Source organism: Tachyglossus aculeatus, unplaced genomic scaffold, assembly GCF_015852505.1.
Source record: "Tachyglossus aculeatus isolate mTacAcu1 unplaced genomic scaffold, mTacAcu1.pri scaffold_1_arrow_ctg1, whole genome shotgun sequence".
Classification (NCBI taxonomy): Eukaryota; Metazoa; Chordata; class Mammalia; order Monotremata; family Tachyglossidae; genus Tachyglossus; species Tachyglossus aculeatus.
Window position 1 is genome coordinate 583,637 of NW_024044915.1, and position 18,213 is coordinate 601,849.

Below are 18,213 nucleotides of genomic sequence, written 5' to 3' on the forward strand. Positions count from 1 at the left end.
ATTTGTTAAGCACTTACTATGTGCAAAGCACTGTTCTAAGCGCTGGGGAGGCTACAATTTGATCACGTTGGCCCACGGGGGGCTTCACAGTTGTAATCCCCATTTTCCAGAGGAGGGTACCGAGGCCCAGAGAAGTGACTTGCCCAAAGTCACACAGCTGACAGTTGGCGGAGCCGGGATTTGAACCCGTGACCTCGGACTCCAAAGCCCGGGCTCTTTCCACTGGGCCATGCTGCCCGCCTGCAGGGAGTCCACACACCCCTGTGGCCCCCATCAAACTCCGCGCCGGGCCGCTTCGAGGGCAGGGGTTGGACCTCCCTCCTCTGCTCTCCCAAGCGCTCAGTACAGTGCCCGGCCCATGGATGGGAAGCTCCTCGGAGGCAGGCATCACGTCTCCCTCCTCTGCTCTCCCAAGCACTCAGTACAGTGCCCGGCCCGCAGATCGTAAGCTCCTTGAAGGCCGGGATCGTCCCTCCCTCCTCTGCTCTTCCCAACCGCTCAGTAAGTCGCCCGGCACACAGTACACGGTAAGAGCCCAGGCCTGGGAGTTGCGAGGTCATGGGTTCTAATCCCGGTTTGGGATTGAGACCTCGGACCGGTCTCAGTTCCCTCCTCTGGAAAACGGGGATGGAGACCGTGAGCCCCACGGGGGATGGGGACCGGGTCCAACCCGATTAGCTCGGATCCACAGCGCTCAGCGCAGAGTCTGGCACGTAGTGAGCGGCCGCCGGATCCCAAAAGAATAAAGGGGGCGGCGGGGGGGGAGCGAGGGGACGCGGGACCAGGAAGAGGCGGCTACTGCCGTTGGACGGTCCTCTCCCGGGCGCTCGGTCCGTACCGTCCATCGATCGCCGGAGGGGCCGGAGGCGGTGGCTTCTTCGTGGCGGTTTATTCAATCCCGCAGCCGGAGAAACGTACAGCGGCCCGAGCTCGATACAAAACCGGAATAGAAAGCCTGTACAGGGATGGGGGCGTGGGGCCGCCGAGTTTGGGAAGCTTGGGTGGGCTCGGGTGCCCGGGCCGGACCTCAGGGGGTGCAGGGCGACACCTCGCCCCTCCACGCGGTCCCCGGGCCTTCGCCCCGCGGGTGCCGTCTGGCCGGTTTTCCTCCACGCGTTAAAATCGGTGTCCAAGAGGCGGGCGGGGGTCGCTCCTTCCGCATAAATAGGGGGAGACACACAAATAGCATCAGTTTTGGGCTCCGAGAGTTGACCGGGCCGGGCCGGGGGGCCGGATCTCCCCTCCCGTCCAGCCCGCACAGGGTGACCGCCGTTATGGGGGTGACGGACCCCCACGGACTCTCGGATCTGGACGTGGGGACGGGGCGCCTCGGAGTCGTCTAAAAAGCCGGGCGGCGGGACGGGTCGAGGGGGCGACGGCCCGCCCACGGAGTCTAAAATCTGGGCAGTGGGGGCGACGGCCCAGGCTGGGTGTAAAATCCAGGGGTGGGAGCGGGGGGCTGGGGAGGGGCCGGGGGGCTCCCCGGGTTTCTCCGTCATGTGCGGCAAGAGGGGCGGAGGGGGCGGCTAGTCCCGCGAGCTCAGCTCCTCCCGTTTCCTCATGGCCTCCAGCACGGCCAGCTCCTTGGCTTCCTTCTTCTGGTTCCTCGCCTCGAACTCCAGCCTGCAATCGGGCGGGCTGAGCCGGGGGGGGCCTCCCGCGGCCCCCACCCCCCCGGCCCCGGGCCTCGGTCTCCCCCCCCGGCCGCCAGGCTCACCGGTTCTTTATGATCCTCTGCACGATGAGGTCGGTGGTGAGGTCGTTGCCGCTGCTGATCTGCCGGAAGATGCCCCGGTTCTTCGGCTCCTGCGGCCAGTAATAATAATAATAATAATGATGATGGCATTTATGAAGCGCTTACTATGTGCAAAGCATCATCATCATCATCATCAATCGTATTTATTGAGCGCTTACTATGTGCAGAGCGCTTGGGAAGTACAGATTGGCAACATCTAGAGACAGTCCCTACCCAACAGTGGGCTCACAGTCTAAAAGGGGGAGACAGAGAACAAAACCAAACATACTAACAAAATAAAATAAATAGAATAGATATGTACAAGTAAAATAGAGTAATAAATATGTACAGATATATATCCAGGTGCTGTGGGGAAGGGAAGGAGGTAAGATGGGGGGGATGGAGAGGGGGACGAGGGGGAGAGGAAGGAAAAGCACCGTTCTAAGCGCTGGGGAGGTTACAAGGTGATCAGGTTGTCCCTCGGGGGCTCGCAGTCTTAATCCCCGTTTTACAGGTGAGGTCACTGAGGCCCAGTGAAGTGACTTGCCCAAAGTCACCCAGCTGACAGTTGGCGGAGTCGGCATTTGAACCCATGACCTCGGACTCCAAAGCGCGGGCTCTTTCCACTGAGCCACGCTGGCCAGCGAGGCCCCGGCTCCCAGAGCGCTCGGGGGGCGCGAGGGGCACGCGCGGGCGTACACGCGGGCGTGCTCACCTGGTAAGGGTCCGAGCCGTCCCGATCTGGGGCCACTTCCGTCTCGCCGTGACACACCAGGTCCACCTGAGGAGGCGGACGGAGGGGCCGGGCACTGCCGTGGATGCCCCTCCAGAGATGCCCCTCCTCGTCCCCCTTCCCCCGGCCCCCTTTCCTCCGGCCCGGCCCCGGCTCACCTTGAAATGATCCAAGAGGTCGGCCGTGACGGCGTAGGGGGCTCCGATCACCACCTCCGACACGTACTGGGCGGGGAGAAGAGCAGGACCCTCACCAACCGTCCGCCACCCCTCCCGGATAATTACAGTAATAATAATAATAATAACGGCATTCGTTTCTTTGGACGAGGCAGGCACTCTTCTGAGCGCCGGGGTGGATACAGGCAAATCAGGTTGGACCCCATCCCACGTGGGGCTCGCCGTCTCCATCCTTTCATCCATCCATGTTTATTGTCAGAGCTGGAATTTGAACCCATGACTTCTGACTCCAAAGCTCATATTTAGTGAGCGCTTACTGGGTGCAGAGCACTGGACTAAGTGCTTGGGAAGCTGGCAAACATATAGAGATGGTCCCTACCCAACAACGGGCTCCTCATTTTAATAATAATAAATGATAATAATAATGATGATGATGATGGCATTTGTTAAGCGCTTACTATGCGCCAAGCACCGTTCTAAGTGCCGGGGTGGATACAGGCAAATCAGGTTGGACCCGATCCCACGTGGGGCTCGCCGTCTCCATCCTTTCATTCATCCATTCCATCGTGTTTATTGTCAGAGCTGGAAATCGAACCCGTGACTTCTGACTCCAAAGCCCGTATTTATTGAGCGCTTACTGGGTGCAGAGCACTGGACTAAGCGCTTGGGAAGTTGGCAAACATAGAGAGATGGTCCCTACCCAACAAGGGGCTCCTCATTTTAATAATAATAATAATGATGATGGCTTTTGTTAAGTGCTTACTATGCGCCAAGCACCATTCTGAGCGTCGGGGTAGACGCAAGGACTGTCTCTATGTGTTGCCAACTTGTACTTCCCAAGCGCTTAGTCCAGTGCTCTGCGCACAGTAAGCGCTCAATAAATACGATTGATGATGACGATGATCAGGTTGTCCCCCCGTGGGGCTCACGGTCTTCCTCCCCATTTTACGGGCGAGTCCTTTTAGACTGCGAGCCCACTGTTGGGTAGGGACTGTCTCTATATGTTGCCAATTTGCACTTCCCAAGCGCTCAATAAATACGATTGATGATGATGATGATCAGGTTGTCCCCCCGTGGGGCTCACGGTCTTCCTCCCCATTTTACGGGCGAGGCCGCTGGGGCCCAGGGAAGTGAAATGACCCGCCTAAGGTCACCCGGCCTACGAGGGGCGGAGGTGATTCCCGGGCCCGGGCTGTAGCCGCTAGGCCGTGTCGCTTCCGGGACGCTCTGTCCATAAGCTCCAGGACGGGGGGATGCTATTTACTACGTAGCAGTCTCCCGAGCGCTCGGTCCGGTGCTCCGCACACGGTGTGGCCCGTCACCTCCCCGTGGGGGTCCCGGGGGTCCCCGCCTCACCCTGCAGGCCAGCACGCTCAGCGTTCTCTCGTGCACGTTCATGATGGGGTAATTCTTGCCCTTGTAGTGGTTCACCTCCTAGGGACAGAGGCGCGGGCGGCCCGTCACGGGGGGGTGGGAGGGTCCCCCACCCCACCCCACTGCCCCCCGATCCCTCGGGGCCGGGGGGCCCGGCCGGACCTGGTCGAAGTGGAGGCCGGCGATGACGTAGGGCCGCTCGGCCAGCCCGTACACCTTCTCCAGGAAGTCCACGTGGCCGATGTCTGCGTGCGCCGGCTAAGGGGGCCCGGGACTCCACGTGGGATTCGGGAGGGTGGGAGGGGGCTCCCCCACAGCCCCTCACCCCCCGCCACGGCCAGCGAGGGGCCCCGCGCCGGCGCCCGGGACGCCCCGGGATGGCGGCCGGAAGGATACGGAACAGGTCGAAGGCTCCGGCCACGTAGATGATGGTGTCCCCCGACTTGGGCTCCTTCCCCGAGGCGAACTGGATGATCTTCTGGGACGTCTGCAGGAACTGGGACACGCCCGTCCAGGGGCTGCGGCCCCCCGGGCACTGCCCGGCCGGCCCACCGTCAGAGGGGGCCCGCCTGGACGCCTCCAGCCCCCCTCCCCGCGGGCTACCCAGAGAAGGGAAGGGCCCGGGCCTGGGTTCTAATAATAATAAATCATAACGATGGCATTTATTAAGCGCTTACTATGTGCAAAGCACTGTCCTAAGCGCTGGGGGGGGATCCAAGGTGATCAGGTTGTCCCACGCGGGGCTCACAGTCTTCATCCCCATTTTACAAATGAGGGAACTGAGGCTCAGAGAAGTGAAGGGACTTGCCCAAAGTCACCCAGCTGATAATTGGCGGAGCGGGGATTTGAATCCATGACCTCTGACTCCAAAGCCCGGGGCTCGCGGTCTTCATCCCCATTTTACGAGGGAACTGAGGCTCAGAGAAGTGAAGGGACTTGCCCAAAGTCACCCAGCTGACAATTGGCGGAGCGGGGATTTGAATCCATGACCTCTGACTCCAAAGCCCGGGGCTCGCGGTCTTCATCCCCATTTTACGAGGGAACTGAGGCTCAGAGAAGTGAAGGGACTTGCCCAAAGTCACCCAGCTGACAATTGGCGGAGCGGGGACTTGAATCCATGACCTCTGACTCCAAAGCCCGGGGCTCGCGGTCTTCATCCCCATTTTACAAGTGGGGGAACTGAGGCTCAGAGAAGTGAAGGGACTTGCCCAAAGTCACCCAGCTGACAATTGGCAGAGCCGGGATTTGAATCCATGACCTCTGACTCCAAAGCCCGGGGCTCACGGTCTTCATCCCCATTTTACAGATGAGGGAACTGAGGCTCAGAGAAGTGAAGGGACTTGCCCAAAGTCACCCAGCTGACAAGTGGCGGAGCCGGAATTTGAATCCATGACCTCTGACTCCAAACCCCGGGCTCTTTTCCATTGAGCCACGCTGCTTCCCACCTCCACCACTGGTCTGCCGGGTGACCCTGGGCCAGTCACTTCCCATCTCTGGGCCTCAAGTTTTTTTTTTTTTTATGGCATTTATTAAGCACTTACTATGTGCAAAGCGCTGTTCTAAGCGCTGGGGAGGTTACAAGGCGATCAGCTTGTCCCATGTGGGGCTCACAGTCTTAATCCCCATTTTCCAGATGAGGCAACTGAGGCCCAGAGAATCAATCAATCGTATTTATTGAGCGCTTACCGTGTGCAGAGCACTGTACTAAGCGCTTGGGAAGTACAAGTTGGCAACATATAGGGGTGGTCCTTACCCAACAGTGGGCTCACAGTCTAGAAGTGAAGTGACTTGCCCAAAGTCACACAGCTGAAAATTGGCAGAGCCGGGATTCGAACCCATGACCTCTGACTCCAAAGTCCGTGCTTTTCCCACTGAGCCACGCTGCTTCTCTACGTTCCCTCGCATGGAGCCCGAGACCGCGAGCCCCACGTGGGACGGGGATCGCATCCGGCCCCCTTTGCGCCTCTCCACCCTGGCGCTCAGTACGGGGCCCGTCCTATAATAATAATAATAATAATGATGATGGCATTTATTAAGCGCTTACTATGTGCAGAGCACTGTTCTAAGCGCTGGGGGGGATACAAGGTGATCAAGTTGTCCCACGTGGGGCTCCCAGTCTTCATCCCCATTTTACAGATGAGGGAACTTCCCAAGTGCTTAGTACAGTGCTCTGCACACAGTAAGCGCTCAATAAATACGACTGAATGAATGAATGAATGAACTGAGGCTCAGAGAAGTGAAGTGACTTGCCCAAGGTCACACAGCGGACATGGGGCGGAGTCGGGATTCGAACCCGTGACCTCTGACTCCAACGCCCGGGCTCTTTCCACTGAGCCGCGCTGCTTCTCTATAGTGAGCGCGTCACAGATACCGAGATAAGGGAGTTTACAATCTAGTCGGGGAGGCGGGCGGTGAAATCCATCAGAGTAAGGATCGGGACACAAGTGCCGGGCGGGGCAGGGGTGGGTGGGGAAGAAAATTAAATCAGGGAAGGCTTCCTGGAGGAAGTCACACCCTGGCAGGTCGTAGGAGTCGACCCCCAAGGGAGAGAGGAACCGGAGCCTGGGACTCGGAGGACCCGGCTTCTAATCTATCTATTCTAATCTATATGTTGCCCACTTGGACTTCCCAAGCGCTTAGTACAGTGCTCTGCACACAGTAAGCGCTCAATTCATTCATTCATATTTATTGAGCGCTTACTGTGTGCCGAGCACTGGACTAAGCGCTTGGGAAGTCCAAGTTGGCAACATCTAGAGACGGTCCCTGCCCGACAGCGGGCTCACAGTCTAGAAGGGGGAGACGGAGAACAAAACCAAGCGTATTAACTAAATAAAATACATAGAATAAATATGTACAAACAAAATAGAGTAATAAATACATATAAACATATATACAGGTGCTGTGGGGAGGGGAAGGAGGTAAGGTGGGGGGGTGGAGAGGGGGTGGGGGGAGAGGAAGGAGGGGGCGCTTAGTACAGTGCTCTGCACATTGTAAGCGCTCAATAAATACGATTGATTGATTGATTGGGAAGGCCTCCTGGAGGAGGTGAGCTCTCAGTAGGGCCTTGAAGGGAGGAAGAGAGCGAGCTTGGCGGATGTGCGGAGGGAAGAAGAAAGTTCTTCCTCCCTGTCTGACTCAGATCCCTCCTGCTGCTCTGGTGGGGAACAGCTACTTCTCACCTTAGCTGGGGCTGGTGGCAAGGGGTTTGCAGGGGATAAATACGATTGATTGATTAATCCTAGAACAGTGCTTTGCACATAGTAAGCGCTTAATAAATGCCATCATCGTTATTATTATTATTATTATTATTAATCCTGCCGCCCGCCTGCTGTGTGACCGTGGGCAGGTCAGCCCCCAGGGCCTCGGTTTCCTCCTCCGTAACCCGGGGGTTCTCCTGCCCCTTAGACCCACGGAGGGACGGGGGACAACGTCCGGCCCGATGGGGTTGGCACGAACCGTAGCGCTTAGCACAGCGCCTGGCCCGTAAGGAGGGTAAGGCGGGACGAGGCTCGGAGCCCCCGGGGCTGGGAATGGGGGGCCCGCCCAGGGTCAGGGTGGGCACCGCCAACCCCCAGGCGAGCGCTCGGGGCCCGCAAGTCACCTTGCCGAAGTTGTCCGTGTACTCCTGGTATTCCGACTGGACCTCCTGTGTGCACACGACGGCGGGGTTCGGGGGGCCGGGGAGGGCAAGACCCACCCCCGGCCCCCCGGGATCCCTCCCCCGGACCCCCGGACCCCCGCAGGCGGCCGGCCGGCTCGCCCACCCTTCTCTCACCAGGTTGCTGTGATGAGCCTTGGTCATCAAAAGCATCCGGCCCACCAGGTCGGTGGTGGACACGCCCTGGGTGCGTTTGCATTCCCTGCGGGACGGGCACACAGATGGACACGCGTGTGCGTCTGCACACGCGCCCCCCCCCCCCCCCCCAAATAATAAACGTGGTACTCTCCCCCTTTTAGACTGTGAGCCCACTGTTGGGTAGGGACTATATATGTTGCCAACTTGGACTTCCCAAGCTCTTAGTACAGTGCTCTGCACACAGTAAGCGCTCAATAAATACGATTGATTGATTGTTAAGCGCTTACTAGGTGCCAGGTGTTATGTGCTTAGTATGTGCCAGGCCAGTATGTGTCCAACCTGCTTACCTTGTATCCACACCCCAGTGCTTAGTACAGTACGTGGCACATACTAAGCGCACAACAAATACCATGATGATGATGATGATGAACAATAATAAAGACATGTCCAACCGAATTTGCTTCTATCCACCCCAGCGCTTAGTACAGTATGTGGCTGGCATATACTAAGCGCATAACGGATACCATGATGATGATTAACAATAATAAAGACGTGTCCCACCGAATTTGCTTCTATCCACCCCAGCGCTTAGTACAGTGCCTGGCACATACTAAGCGCATAACAGATACCATGATGATGATGATGATTAACAATAATAAAGACATATCCCACCGCATTTGCTTCTATCCACCCCAGCGCTTAGTACAGTGCCTGGCACAAACTAGGCGGATAACAGATACCGTGATGATGATGATTAACAATAATAAAGACATGTCCCACCAAATTTGTTTCTATCCACCCCAGCGCTTAGTACAGTGCCTAGCACAAACTAAGCGCATAACAGATACCGTGATGATGATTAACAATAATAAAGACATGTCCCACCGATTTGTTTCTATCCATCCCAGCACTAAGTACAGTGTCTGGCACAAACTAAGCGCATAGCAGATACCGTGATGATGATGATTAAAAATAATAAAGACATGTCCCACTGAATTTGCTTCTATCCACCCCAGCGCTTAGTACAGTGCCTGGCACAAACTAAGCGCATAACAGATACCATGATGATGATGATTAAAAATAATAAAGACATGTCCCACCAAATTTGCTTCTATCCACCCCAGCGCTTAGTACAGTATGTGGCTGGCACATACTAAGTGCATAACAGATACCATGATGATGATGACGATTAACAGTAATAAAGACGTGTCCCACCGAATTTGCTTCTATCCACCCCAGCACTTGGTACAGTGCCTGGCACATACTAAGCGCATAACAGATACCATGATGATGATGATGATTAACAATAATAAGGACATGTCCAACCGAATTTGCTTCTATCCACCCCAGCGCTTAGTACAGTATGTGGCTGGCACATACTAAGCGCATAACAGATACCATGATGATGATGAAGATTAACAATAATAAAGACGTGTCCCACCGAATTTGCTTCTATCCACCCCAGCGCTTAGTACAGTGCCTAACACAAACTAAGCGCATAACAGATACCGTGATGATGATGATTAACAATAATAAAGACATGTCCCACCAAATTTGTTTCTATCCACCCCAGCGCTTAGTACAGTGCCTAGCACAAACTAAGCACAAAACAGATACCGTGATGATGATGATTAACAATAATAAAGACATGTCCCACCGATTTGTTTCTAATCACCCCAGCGCTTAGTACAGTGCCTGGCACATACTAAGCGCATAACAGATGCCATGATGATGATGATAATGATTAGTAATAATAAAGACGTGTCCCACCGAATTTGTGTCCACCCCAGCGCTTAGTACAGTGCCTGGCACATAGTAGGCGCTTAACAAATAACCATAATCATTAGTGGCCGCGCGCCCGCACGCTTTGCTCCGGCATTCCGGGATAAAGGGCCTTTTTCCCGGAGGCTGGTGGGAAGAGCTGTGCTTCAGCCCGGACCCCCGGAAGTTTTCTGGACCCTTCTGGGGAAACTGAGGGGATGGGGAGGACCCACCTACCTGTATCTCCTGGCCTGCTTCACTTCCTCATAAGTGTCCCGCCCGTCCACGGTCAGGGTGATGTCGTCTGGGGAGCGGCAGATCACCCGATCAATCGGTCAGCCCCCGGGATTTATTGAGCACTTACGGTGGGCAGACCACTGGACTGGGCGCTTAGTCCGGGGCTCTGCACCCGGTGAGCGCTCAATAAATACGACTCAACGAACCAAGCGCTCGGCAGCATCGGCGACGATGGGCGGGGAAGGCGCGATGCCCTACCCACAGTGGGGGAAGCGGGGTGGCCTGGTGGAAAGGGCCCGGCGTCTCTACCCCAGGGCTTCGTACTGTGCGGGGCACCTACTAAGCGCTTCCCAAATAGCACGATCGTTATTAGCGTTACTTGGGAGAGTGCGATAGAACGGGTTTGGCAGCCACGTTCTTTGCCCAGGAGAAGCTTACGGTCTTAGGGGGACTAGCCCAGGTCTCCCATTGATAATAATAATAACGATGGCATTTATTAAGCGCTTACTACGTGCAAAGCACTGTTCTAAGCGCTGGGGGGGGGGATACAAGGTGATCAGGTTGTCCCACGTGGGGCTCCCAGTCTTCATCCCCATTTTCCAGATGAGAGAACTGAGGCCCAGAGAAGTGACTTGCCCGAAGTCACCCAGCTGACAAGTGGCGGAGCCGGGATTTGAACCCACGACCTCTGACGCCAAAGCCCGGGCTCTTTCCACCGAGCCGCGCTGCTTCAAAAGCGACAGTCATTGACGGCGCACCTACTGTGGGCGGGGCGCTGTACTAAACTAGACTTCTAGACTGTGAGCCTGCTGTTGGGGAGGGACCGTCTCCATATGTTGCCAACTTGGACTTCCCAAGCGCTTAGTCCAGTGCTCTGCACCCAGTAAGCGCTCAATAAATACGATTGAATGAATGAATGAATGAATGAATGAACACAAAACACACACTTAGGACCACACTGAGCCCCCTCCTTCCTCTCCCTGCCTTACCTCCTTCCCCTCCCTACAGCACCTGTATATATGTCTATATCTTTGTACAGATTTATTACTCTATTTATTTATTTATTTTATTTGTACAGATTTATTTTATTTTGTTAATATGTTTTGTTTTGTTCTCTGTCTCCCCCTCCTAGACTGTGAGCCCACCATCGGGTAGGGACCGTCTCTATATGTTGCCAACTTGAACTTCCCAAGAGCTTAGTCCAGTGCTCTGTACACAGTAAGCGCTCAATAAATACGACTGAATGAATGAATTACTCTATTTATTTATTTTATTTGTACATATTTATTCTATTTATTTTATTTTGTTAATCTGGTTTTTTTTGTTGGCTGTCTCCCCCTTCTAGACTGTGAGCCCACTGTTGGGTAGGGACTGTCTCTAGATGTTGCCAACTTGGACTTCCCAAGCGCTTAGTCCAGTGCGCTGCACACAGTAAGCGCTCAATAAATACGACTGAACGAATGAATGAAAAGGAGGCCTTCCCACACTGAGCCCCCTCCTTCCTCTGCCCCTCATCCCCCCCGCCTTACCTCCTTGCCCTCCCCACAGCATCTGTATAGATGTTTGTACAGATTTATTACTCTATTCATTTTACTTGTACATATTTATTCTATTTATTTTATTTTGTTAACATGTTTGGTTTTGTTCTCTGTCTCCCCCTTTTAGACTGCGAGCCCACTGTTGGGTAGGGACCGTCTCTCTATGTTGCCAACTTGGACTTCCCAAGCGCTTAGTCCGGTGCTCTGCACACAGTAAGCGCTCAATAAACCCGACTGAATGAATGAACGGTGCTCGGCACATAGTGAGCGCTTCACAAATACCATCGTTATTATTGAGCTTGGCTCAGTGGAAAGATCACAGGCTTTGGAGGCAGAGGTCATGGGTTCTAATCCCGGCTCCGCCAACTGTCAGCTGTGTGACTTTGGGCAAGTCACTTCACTTAATCCGGGCCTCAGTTCCCTCATCTGTAAAATGGGGATGAAGACTGTGAGCCCCCCGTGGGACAACCTGATCACCTTGCAACCTCCCCAGCGTTTAGAACATTCATTCAATCATTCAATTGTATTTATTGAGCGCTTACTGTGTGCAGAGCACTGTACTAAGCACTTGGGAAGTCCAAGTTGGCAACATCTAGAGACAGTCCCTACCCAACAGTGGGCTCACAGTCTGGAAGGGGGAGACAGAGAACAAACAAAACATATTAACAAAATAAAATAAATAGAATATGTACAAATAAAATAGAGTAATAAATACGTACATTCATTCATTCATTCAATCGTATTTATTGAGCGCTTACTGCGTGCAGAGCACTGGACTAAGTGCTTGGGAAGTCCAAGGTGGCAACATCTAGAGATGGTCCCTACCCAACAGTGGGCTCACAGTCTAGAAGGGGGAGACAGACAACAAACAAAACATATTAACAAAATAAAATAAATAGAATATGTACAAATAAAATAGAGTAATAAATACGTACATTCATTCATTCATTCAATCGTATTTATTGAGCGCTTACTGCGTGCAGAGCACTGGACTAAGCGCTTGGGAAGTCCAAGTTGGCAACATCTGGAGACGGTCCCTACCCAACAGTGGGCTCACAGTCTAGAAGGGGGAGACAGAGAACACACAAAACATTAACAAATAAAATAGAGTAATAAATACGTACATTCATTCATTCATATTTATTGAGCGCTTACTGCGTGCAGAGCACTGGACTAAGCGATTGGGAAGTCCAAGTCGGCAACACATAGGGACGGTCCCTACCCAGCAGTGGGCTCAGCTTAGAACGGTGCTTTGCACATAGTAAGCGCTTAATAAACGCCATCATTATTATTATTATTATTATTATTATTCACAACCCCCCTCGCCATCCGTCCCCCCGGGGCCCGCCGCGCTCACCTCCGTGGACGCAGAAGTCGCAGTCGTACTTGTCCAGGGTGTCCAGGGTGGTGACGTAGGGGGCCCCGGCCACAATCTCGTCCACCCACTTGATGGCCCGGACCATCTTGTAGCGCTCCTCCTGGGTGAAGACCGGCGGGCCCTTGTGCTTGGAGATCTCCTCTGGAGCAACGGCAGAAGGAGGGGAGGGGCAGAGGGCCGAGGGAGAGGCCCCCGGCGCTCAGGAGGCGGTGGGTTCTAATCCCGCCTCCTCCACCCGTCTGCCGGGTGACCTGGGGCCCCTCGCTTCGCGTCTCGGGGCCTCAGTGACCTCATCTGGAAAATGGGGATCATCATCATCGATCGTATTTATTGAGCGCCTACTGTGTGCAGAGCACTGGACTAAGCGCTTGGGAAGTCCAAGTTGGCAACATCTAGAGACGGTCCCTACCCAACAGTGGGCTCACAGTCTAGAAGGGGGAGACAGTGATGGGAGACGGTGAGCCCCACGGGGAGGCAGGGATTGGCTCCAACTCCGTTTGCCTGCATCCCCCCCATTTTACCTCCTTCCCTTCCCCACAGCACCTGTATAGATGTATATATGTTTGTACATATTTATTACTCTATTTATTTATTTTACTTGTACATATCTATTCTATTGATTTTATTTTGTTAGTATGTTTGGTTTTGTTCTCTGTCTCCCCCTTTTAGACTGTGAGCCCACTGTTGGGTAGGGACTGTCTCTAGATGTTGCCAATTTGGACTTCCCAAGCGCTTAGTACAGTGCTCTGCACATACTAAGCGCTCAATAAATACGATTGATGATGATGATCCCCCCCATCTTACCTCCTTCCCTTCCCCACAGCACCCGTATATATGTTTGTACATATTTATTACTCTATTTATTTATTTTACTTGTACATATCTATTCTATTTATTTTATTTTGTTAGTATGTTTGGTTTTGTTCTCTGCCTCCCCCTTTTAGACTGTGAGCCCACTGTTGGGTATGGACTGTCTCTAGATGTTGCCAATTTGTACTTCCCAAGCGCTTAGTACAGTGCTCTGCACATAGTAAGTGCTCAATAAATACAATTGATGATGATGATGATGATCCCCCCCATCTTACCTCCTTCCCTTCCCCACAGCACCTGTATAGATGTATATGTGTTTGTACATATTTATTACTCTATTTATTTATTTTTTATTTTACCTGTACATATCTATTCTATTTATTTTATTTTGTTAGTATGTTTGGTCTTGTTCTCTGTCTCCCCCATGTCTCCCTCTGTCTTCGAACCCATGATCTCTGACTTCAAAGCCCGTTCCCTTTCCGCTGAGCCACGCTGCTTCTCTTTATTGAGCGCTTACTGTGTGCAGAGCACCGTACTAAGCGCTTGGGAGATGACAATATGACAACAAACAGACACATCCCCCGCCCACAGCGTGCTTCCAGTATAGAGGCGTGTGACGGTAGGTGGTGGGTCTCAGGGTGGCTCCCCACCTTTTAAGGGGGGGGGACTGGAGGCTGGGAACCGCGGGGGGACCGGGGACGCTGTGCTGGCCGCTCACCATCCGTGTGGACGCCGACGATGAGGTAGTCGCCCATGGCCCGCGCCTGGCGCAGCTGGTTGGAGTGCCCGTAGTGGACCATGTCGTAGCTGGGGAGACAGAGGCCGCACGGTCAGGCCCGAGGACGGCGGGGGGCACACCGGGGGGCACACCGGGGGGCACGGGACGGCCGGGCGCCCCGCATGGTAAACACCGTTCCGTCCATTGATCCGGGCTGGCACCCCCCGGCCCGCCGCAGGTCGCACATCTGAGCAGCGTGGCTCAGTGGAAAGAGCCCAGGCTTTGGAGTCGGAGGTCACGGGTTCAAATCCCGGCTCCGCCACTTGTCAGCTGGGTGACTTTGGGCAAGACGCTTAACTCCTCTGTGCCTCAGTGACCTCATCTGGAAAATGGGGATTAAGACTGTGAGCCCCCCGTGGGCCAACCTGATCACCTTGTAACCCCCCTAGCGCTTAGAACAGTGCTTTGCACATACTAAGCGCTTAATAAATGTCATTATTATTAGTAGTAGTAATTGGCGGAGCCAGGATTTGAACCCGTGACCTCTGACTCCTAAGCCCGGGCTCTTTCCACTGAGCCACGCTGCTTCTCAGAAGCAGCAGTAGGAGAACCCAAGTAGGTCAAAGGGCAGAGGCGTGGGCGCCGAAAGCTGACAAACAAACACTGGTGGCATCGAGGTGGCAGCGGGGGGTGCGGGGCTGGGGTCTCCAAACTCTGTTGGACCATCCGCCAATCAATCCAACTTATTGAGCGCTTACTGCGTGCGGGGGACTGGACTGAGCACTTGGGAGAGGACGACAGCACGAAATAATCCCTGCCCGCAATGAGCTTCTTCATTCATTCATCCATTTGATCGTATTCATTCAGTCAGTCGTATTTATTGAGCGCTCCCAGTGTGTAGAGCACTGGACTAAGCGCTTGAGAGGAAGCCAGGCTCCAGAGGGGAGCCCCAAAGCACTTACGCCCATATTAGCCACGAGAAGCAGCGGGGCTCAGTGGAAAGAGCCCGGGCTTTGGAGTCAGAGGTCATGGGTTCAAACCCCGGCTCCGCCAATTGCCAGCTGTGTGACTTTGGGAGAGTCACTTCACTTCTCTGGGCCTCAGTTCCCTCATCTGTCAAATGGGGATGAAGACTGTGAGCCCCCCAGGGGCAACCTGATCACCTTGTGTCTTCCCCAGCGCTTAGAACAGTGCTTTGCACATAGTAAGCCCTTAACAAATACCAACATTATTATGATTATTATTAGAAGGGGGAGACAGACAAAACATATTAACAAAATAAAATAAGTAGAATAAATGTGTACAAATAAAATAGAGTAAGTGGCTCTGTGGAAAGAGCCCGGGTTTTGGAGTCAGAGGTCATGGGTTCAAACCCCGGCTCCGCCAATTGTCAGCTGTGTGACTTTGGGCGAGTCACTTCACTTCTCTGTGCCTCAGTTCCCTCATCTGGAAAATGGGGATGAAGACTGGGAGCCCCATGTGGGACAACCCGATCACCTTGTAACCTCCCCAGCGCTTAGAACAGTGCTTTGCACATAGTAAGCGCTTTAACAAATACCAACATTATTATTATTAGAAGGGGGAGACAGACAACAAGACAAAACATATTAACAAAATAAAATAAGTAGAATAAACGTGTACAAATAAAATAGAGTAAGTGGCTCAGTGGAAAGAGCCCGGGCTTTGGAGTCGGAGGTCATGGGTTCAAACCCTGGCTCCGCCAATTGTCAGCTGGGTGACTTTGGGCGAGTCACTTCACTTCTCTGGGCCTCAGTTCCCTCATCTGGAAAATGGGGATGAAGACTGTGAGCCCCCCGAGGGACAACCTCATCACCTTGTGTCCTCCCCAGCGTTTAGAACGGTGCTTTGCACATAGTAAGCGCTTAACAAATACCAACATTATTACTATTATTATTAGAAGGGGAAGACAGACAACAAGACAAAACATATTAACAAAATAAAATAAGTAGAATAAATGTGTACAAATAAAATAGAGTAAGTGGCTCAGTGGAAAGAGCCCGGGCTTTGGAGTCAGAGGTCATGGGTTCAAACCCCGGCTCCGCCAACTGTCAGCTGTGTGACTTTGAGCAAGTCACTTCACTGGGCCTCAGTGACCTCATCTGGAAAATGGGGATGAAGACTGTGAGCCCCCCCGAGGGACAACCTGATCACCTTGTAACCTCCCCAGCGCTTAGAACGGTGCTTTGCACATAGTAAGCGCTTAATAAATGCCATCATTATTATTATTATTATTACAAACACCTATACATATATTAGTGGTGTTATCAGTGATAAGGGGGGGGGTTCGGTGAGCGCGTCAGGGAGGAGGAGGAGGAGGAGGAGGAGGAGGAGGGTTGGGGGGATCCGTTAGAGGGGGTCAGAGGTCAGGGGTCGGGGGTCAGACGCACCATCCGTCGCACCAGACCCGCACAGGGCGCTGGCGGCCCGTTGTCCCGGCAACGCCGCCTCCGTTCCGGATCATGGTCCCCGGACAGCCGAACCGAGCCGAACCGAGCCGAACGGACCCGAACGGAGCCGAACGAAGGGCGCGCGGGCCCCGCCCCCGGCCCGCAGGCCCCGCCCCCGCCGAGCCCGCGCACGCGCACTAGCCGGCCACCGCCGCGCGGCGCCTCTCCCCAGCCAATCATCAGCGCCCTCCGCGGGGTGGGGCGGCTGAGGGGGCGTGGCCTCGCCCCCTGATTATGTCACCGTCGCGCGGCGCGCCCCCAACCAATCCGTGGGTAGGGGCGGGGCCTCTCGCGCGCGGCCCCGCCTCCCAGCCAATCGGCTGCACCCTCCGCGGAGGGGGCGCGGCCTCGGCCCCCTGATGACGTCACCGTCGCGCGGCCTCTGTGGGAAGGGTTGATGGAGGGGGCGGGGCCTCCCCCAGCCAACCGGCTGTGCCCTCCGCGGAGGGGGCATGTCCTCGCCGCCCTGCCCCGCCCCCTGATTGCGTCACCGTCGCGCGGCGCTCACCCCTCCACCCCCGGCCAATCAGCTGCGGCCTCCTCCCCGGGGGGGCGTGGCCCCTCCCCTTTTGCGCACGGCCGCGCCTCCTTTGCACTCGGCTCCACCCCCTTTGCACTCGGCCCAGCGGGGACTAGGCCTCCGCTCTCCCTTCAGGCGCTCAGTATGTAGCAATACTAATAATGCGGGTATTTGTTAAGCGCTTACTATGTATAAAGCACTGTTAGCGAATCAGCGTGGCTCGGTGGAAAGAGCCCGGGCTTTGGAGTCAAAGGTCATGGGTTCAAATCCCGACCCCGCCCCTTGTCAGCTGTGTGACTTTAGCCGAGTCACTTCTCCCGGCCTCAGTTCCCTCATCTGGAAAATGGGGATAAAGACCGGGAGCCCCACTTGGGGAGAACCTGATCACGTTGTGGCCTCCCCAGCGCTTAGAACAGTGCTTTGCACATAGCGCTTAACAAATGCCATCATTATTATTGAAATGGCCTCTCCCAAGCACTTAATACAGTGCTTGGCACATAGTAAGTGCTTAACAAATGCCATCATCATTATTATTACTAAGCACTAGGACCCCTGTAAGTGGGGTGCCCCCACTTCATTCAATCGTATTTATTGAGCGCTTACTGTGTGCAGAGCACTGTACTAAGCGCTTGGGAAGTCCAAGTTGGCAACACATAGAGACGGTCCCTACCCAACAGTGGGCTCACAGTCTAGAAACCACTTCAAAACCTCCCTGAAGGCCCATCTCCTCCAAGAGGCCCTCCCTGACTGCGCCCGCCTTTCCTCTTCTCCCGCTTCCTTCTGCGTCGCCCTGACTCGCTCCCTTTCTTATCTCCTCTCCCAGCCCCACACCCCTTAGGTCCGTATCCGTCTGTCTATTAATGTCCGTCTCCTCGCGGGCAGGAAACGCGCGTTTTTATGAATGGTCCTCTCCCAAGCGCTCAGCACACAGTAAGCGCTCGATAAATACGACTAAATGAACGAACCAAC

General features: G+C 54.3%; 1 protein-coding gene across 2 annotated transcripts; it reads right to left on the reverse strand.

Annotated features, from left to right (window-relative positions):
* Positions 1 to 874: 874 nt before the first annotated feature.
* PCYT2 (phosphate cytidylyltransferase 2, ethanolamine) lies at positions 875 to 16,804 on the reverse strand. 2 transcript variants are annotated; one of them, XM_038742930.1, is made up of 13 exons: positions 16,665 to 16,804; positions 14,257 to 14,345; positions 12,708 to 12,869; positions 9,813 to 9,879; positions 7,794 to 7,878; positions 7,620 to 7,664; positions 4,415 to 4,553; positions 4,181 to 4,263; positions 4,001 to 4,078; positions 2,627 to 2,692; positions 2,451 to 2,516; positions 1,718 to 1,806; positions 875 to 1,623 (listed from the first exon to the last, which is right to left on the reverse strand). In XM_038742930.1, exons 1-13 carry the CDS (start codon positions 16,736 to 16,738, stop codon positions 1,527 to 1,529), a joined length of 1,140 nt encoding a protein of 379 aa, XP_038598858.1. In that variant the 5' UTR covers positions 16,739 to 16,804; the 3' UTR covers positions 875 to 1,526. The 2 variants fall into 2 exon arrangements, with proteins under 2 accessions (XP_038598858.1, XP_038598857.1); XM_038742929.1 differs by having other exon boundaries at positions 875 to 1,638.
* Positions 16,805 to 18,213: the final 1,409 nt, after the last annotated feature.

What these genes read in the sequence shown, in the direction of transcription:
- PCYT2 (XM_038742929.1), bottom strand. Translation starts at nt 16,738, where the DNA reads ATGATCCGGAACGGAGGCGGCGTTGCCGGGACAACGGGCCGCCAGCGC. An exon ending in AAGCAGGCCAGGAGATACAG is followed by an intron (nt 7,879 to 9,812) that starts GTAGGTGGGTCC and finishes CCCGTCCCGCAG; the next exon opens with GGAATGCAAACGCACCCAGG. An exon ending in AGGCTCATCACAGCAACCTG is followed by an intron (nt 7,665 to 7,793) that starts GTGAGAGAAGGG and finishes GTGTGCACACAG; the next exon opens with GAGGTCCAGTCGGAATACCA.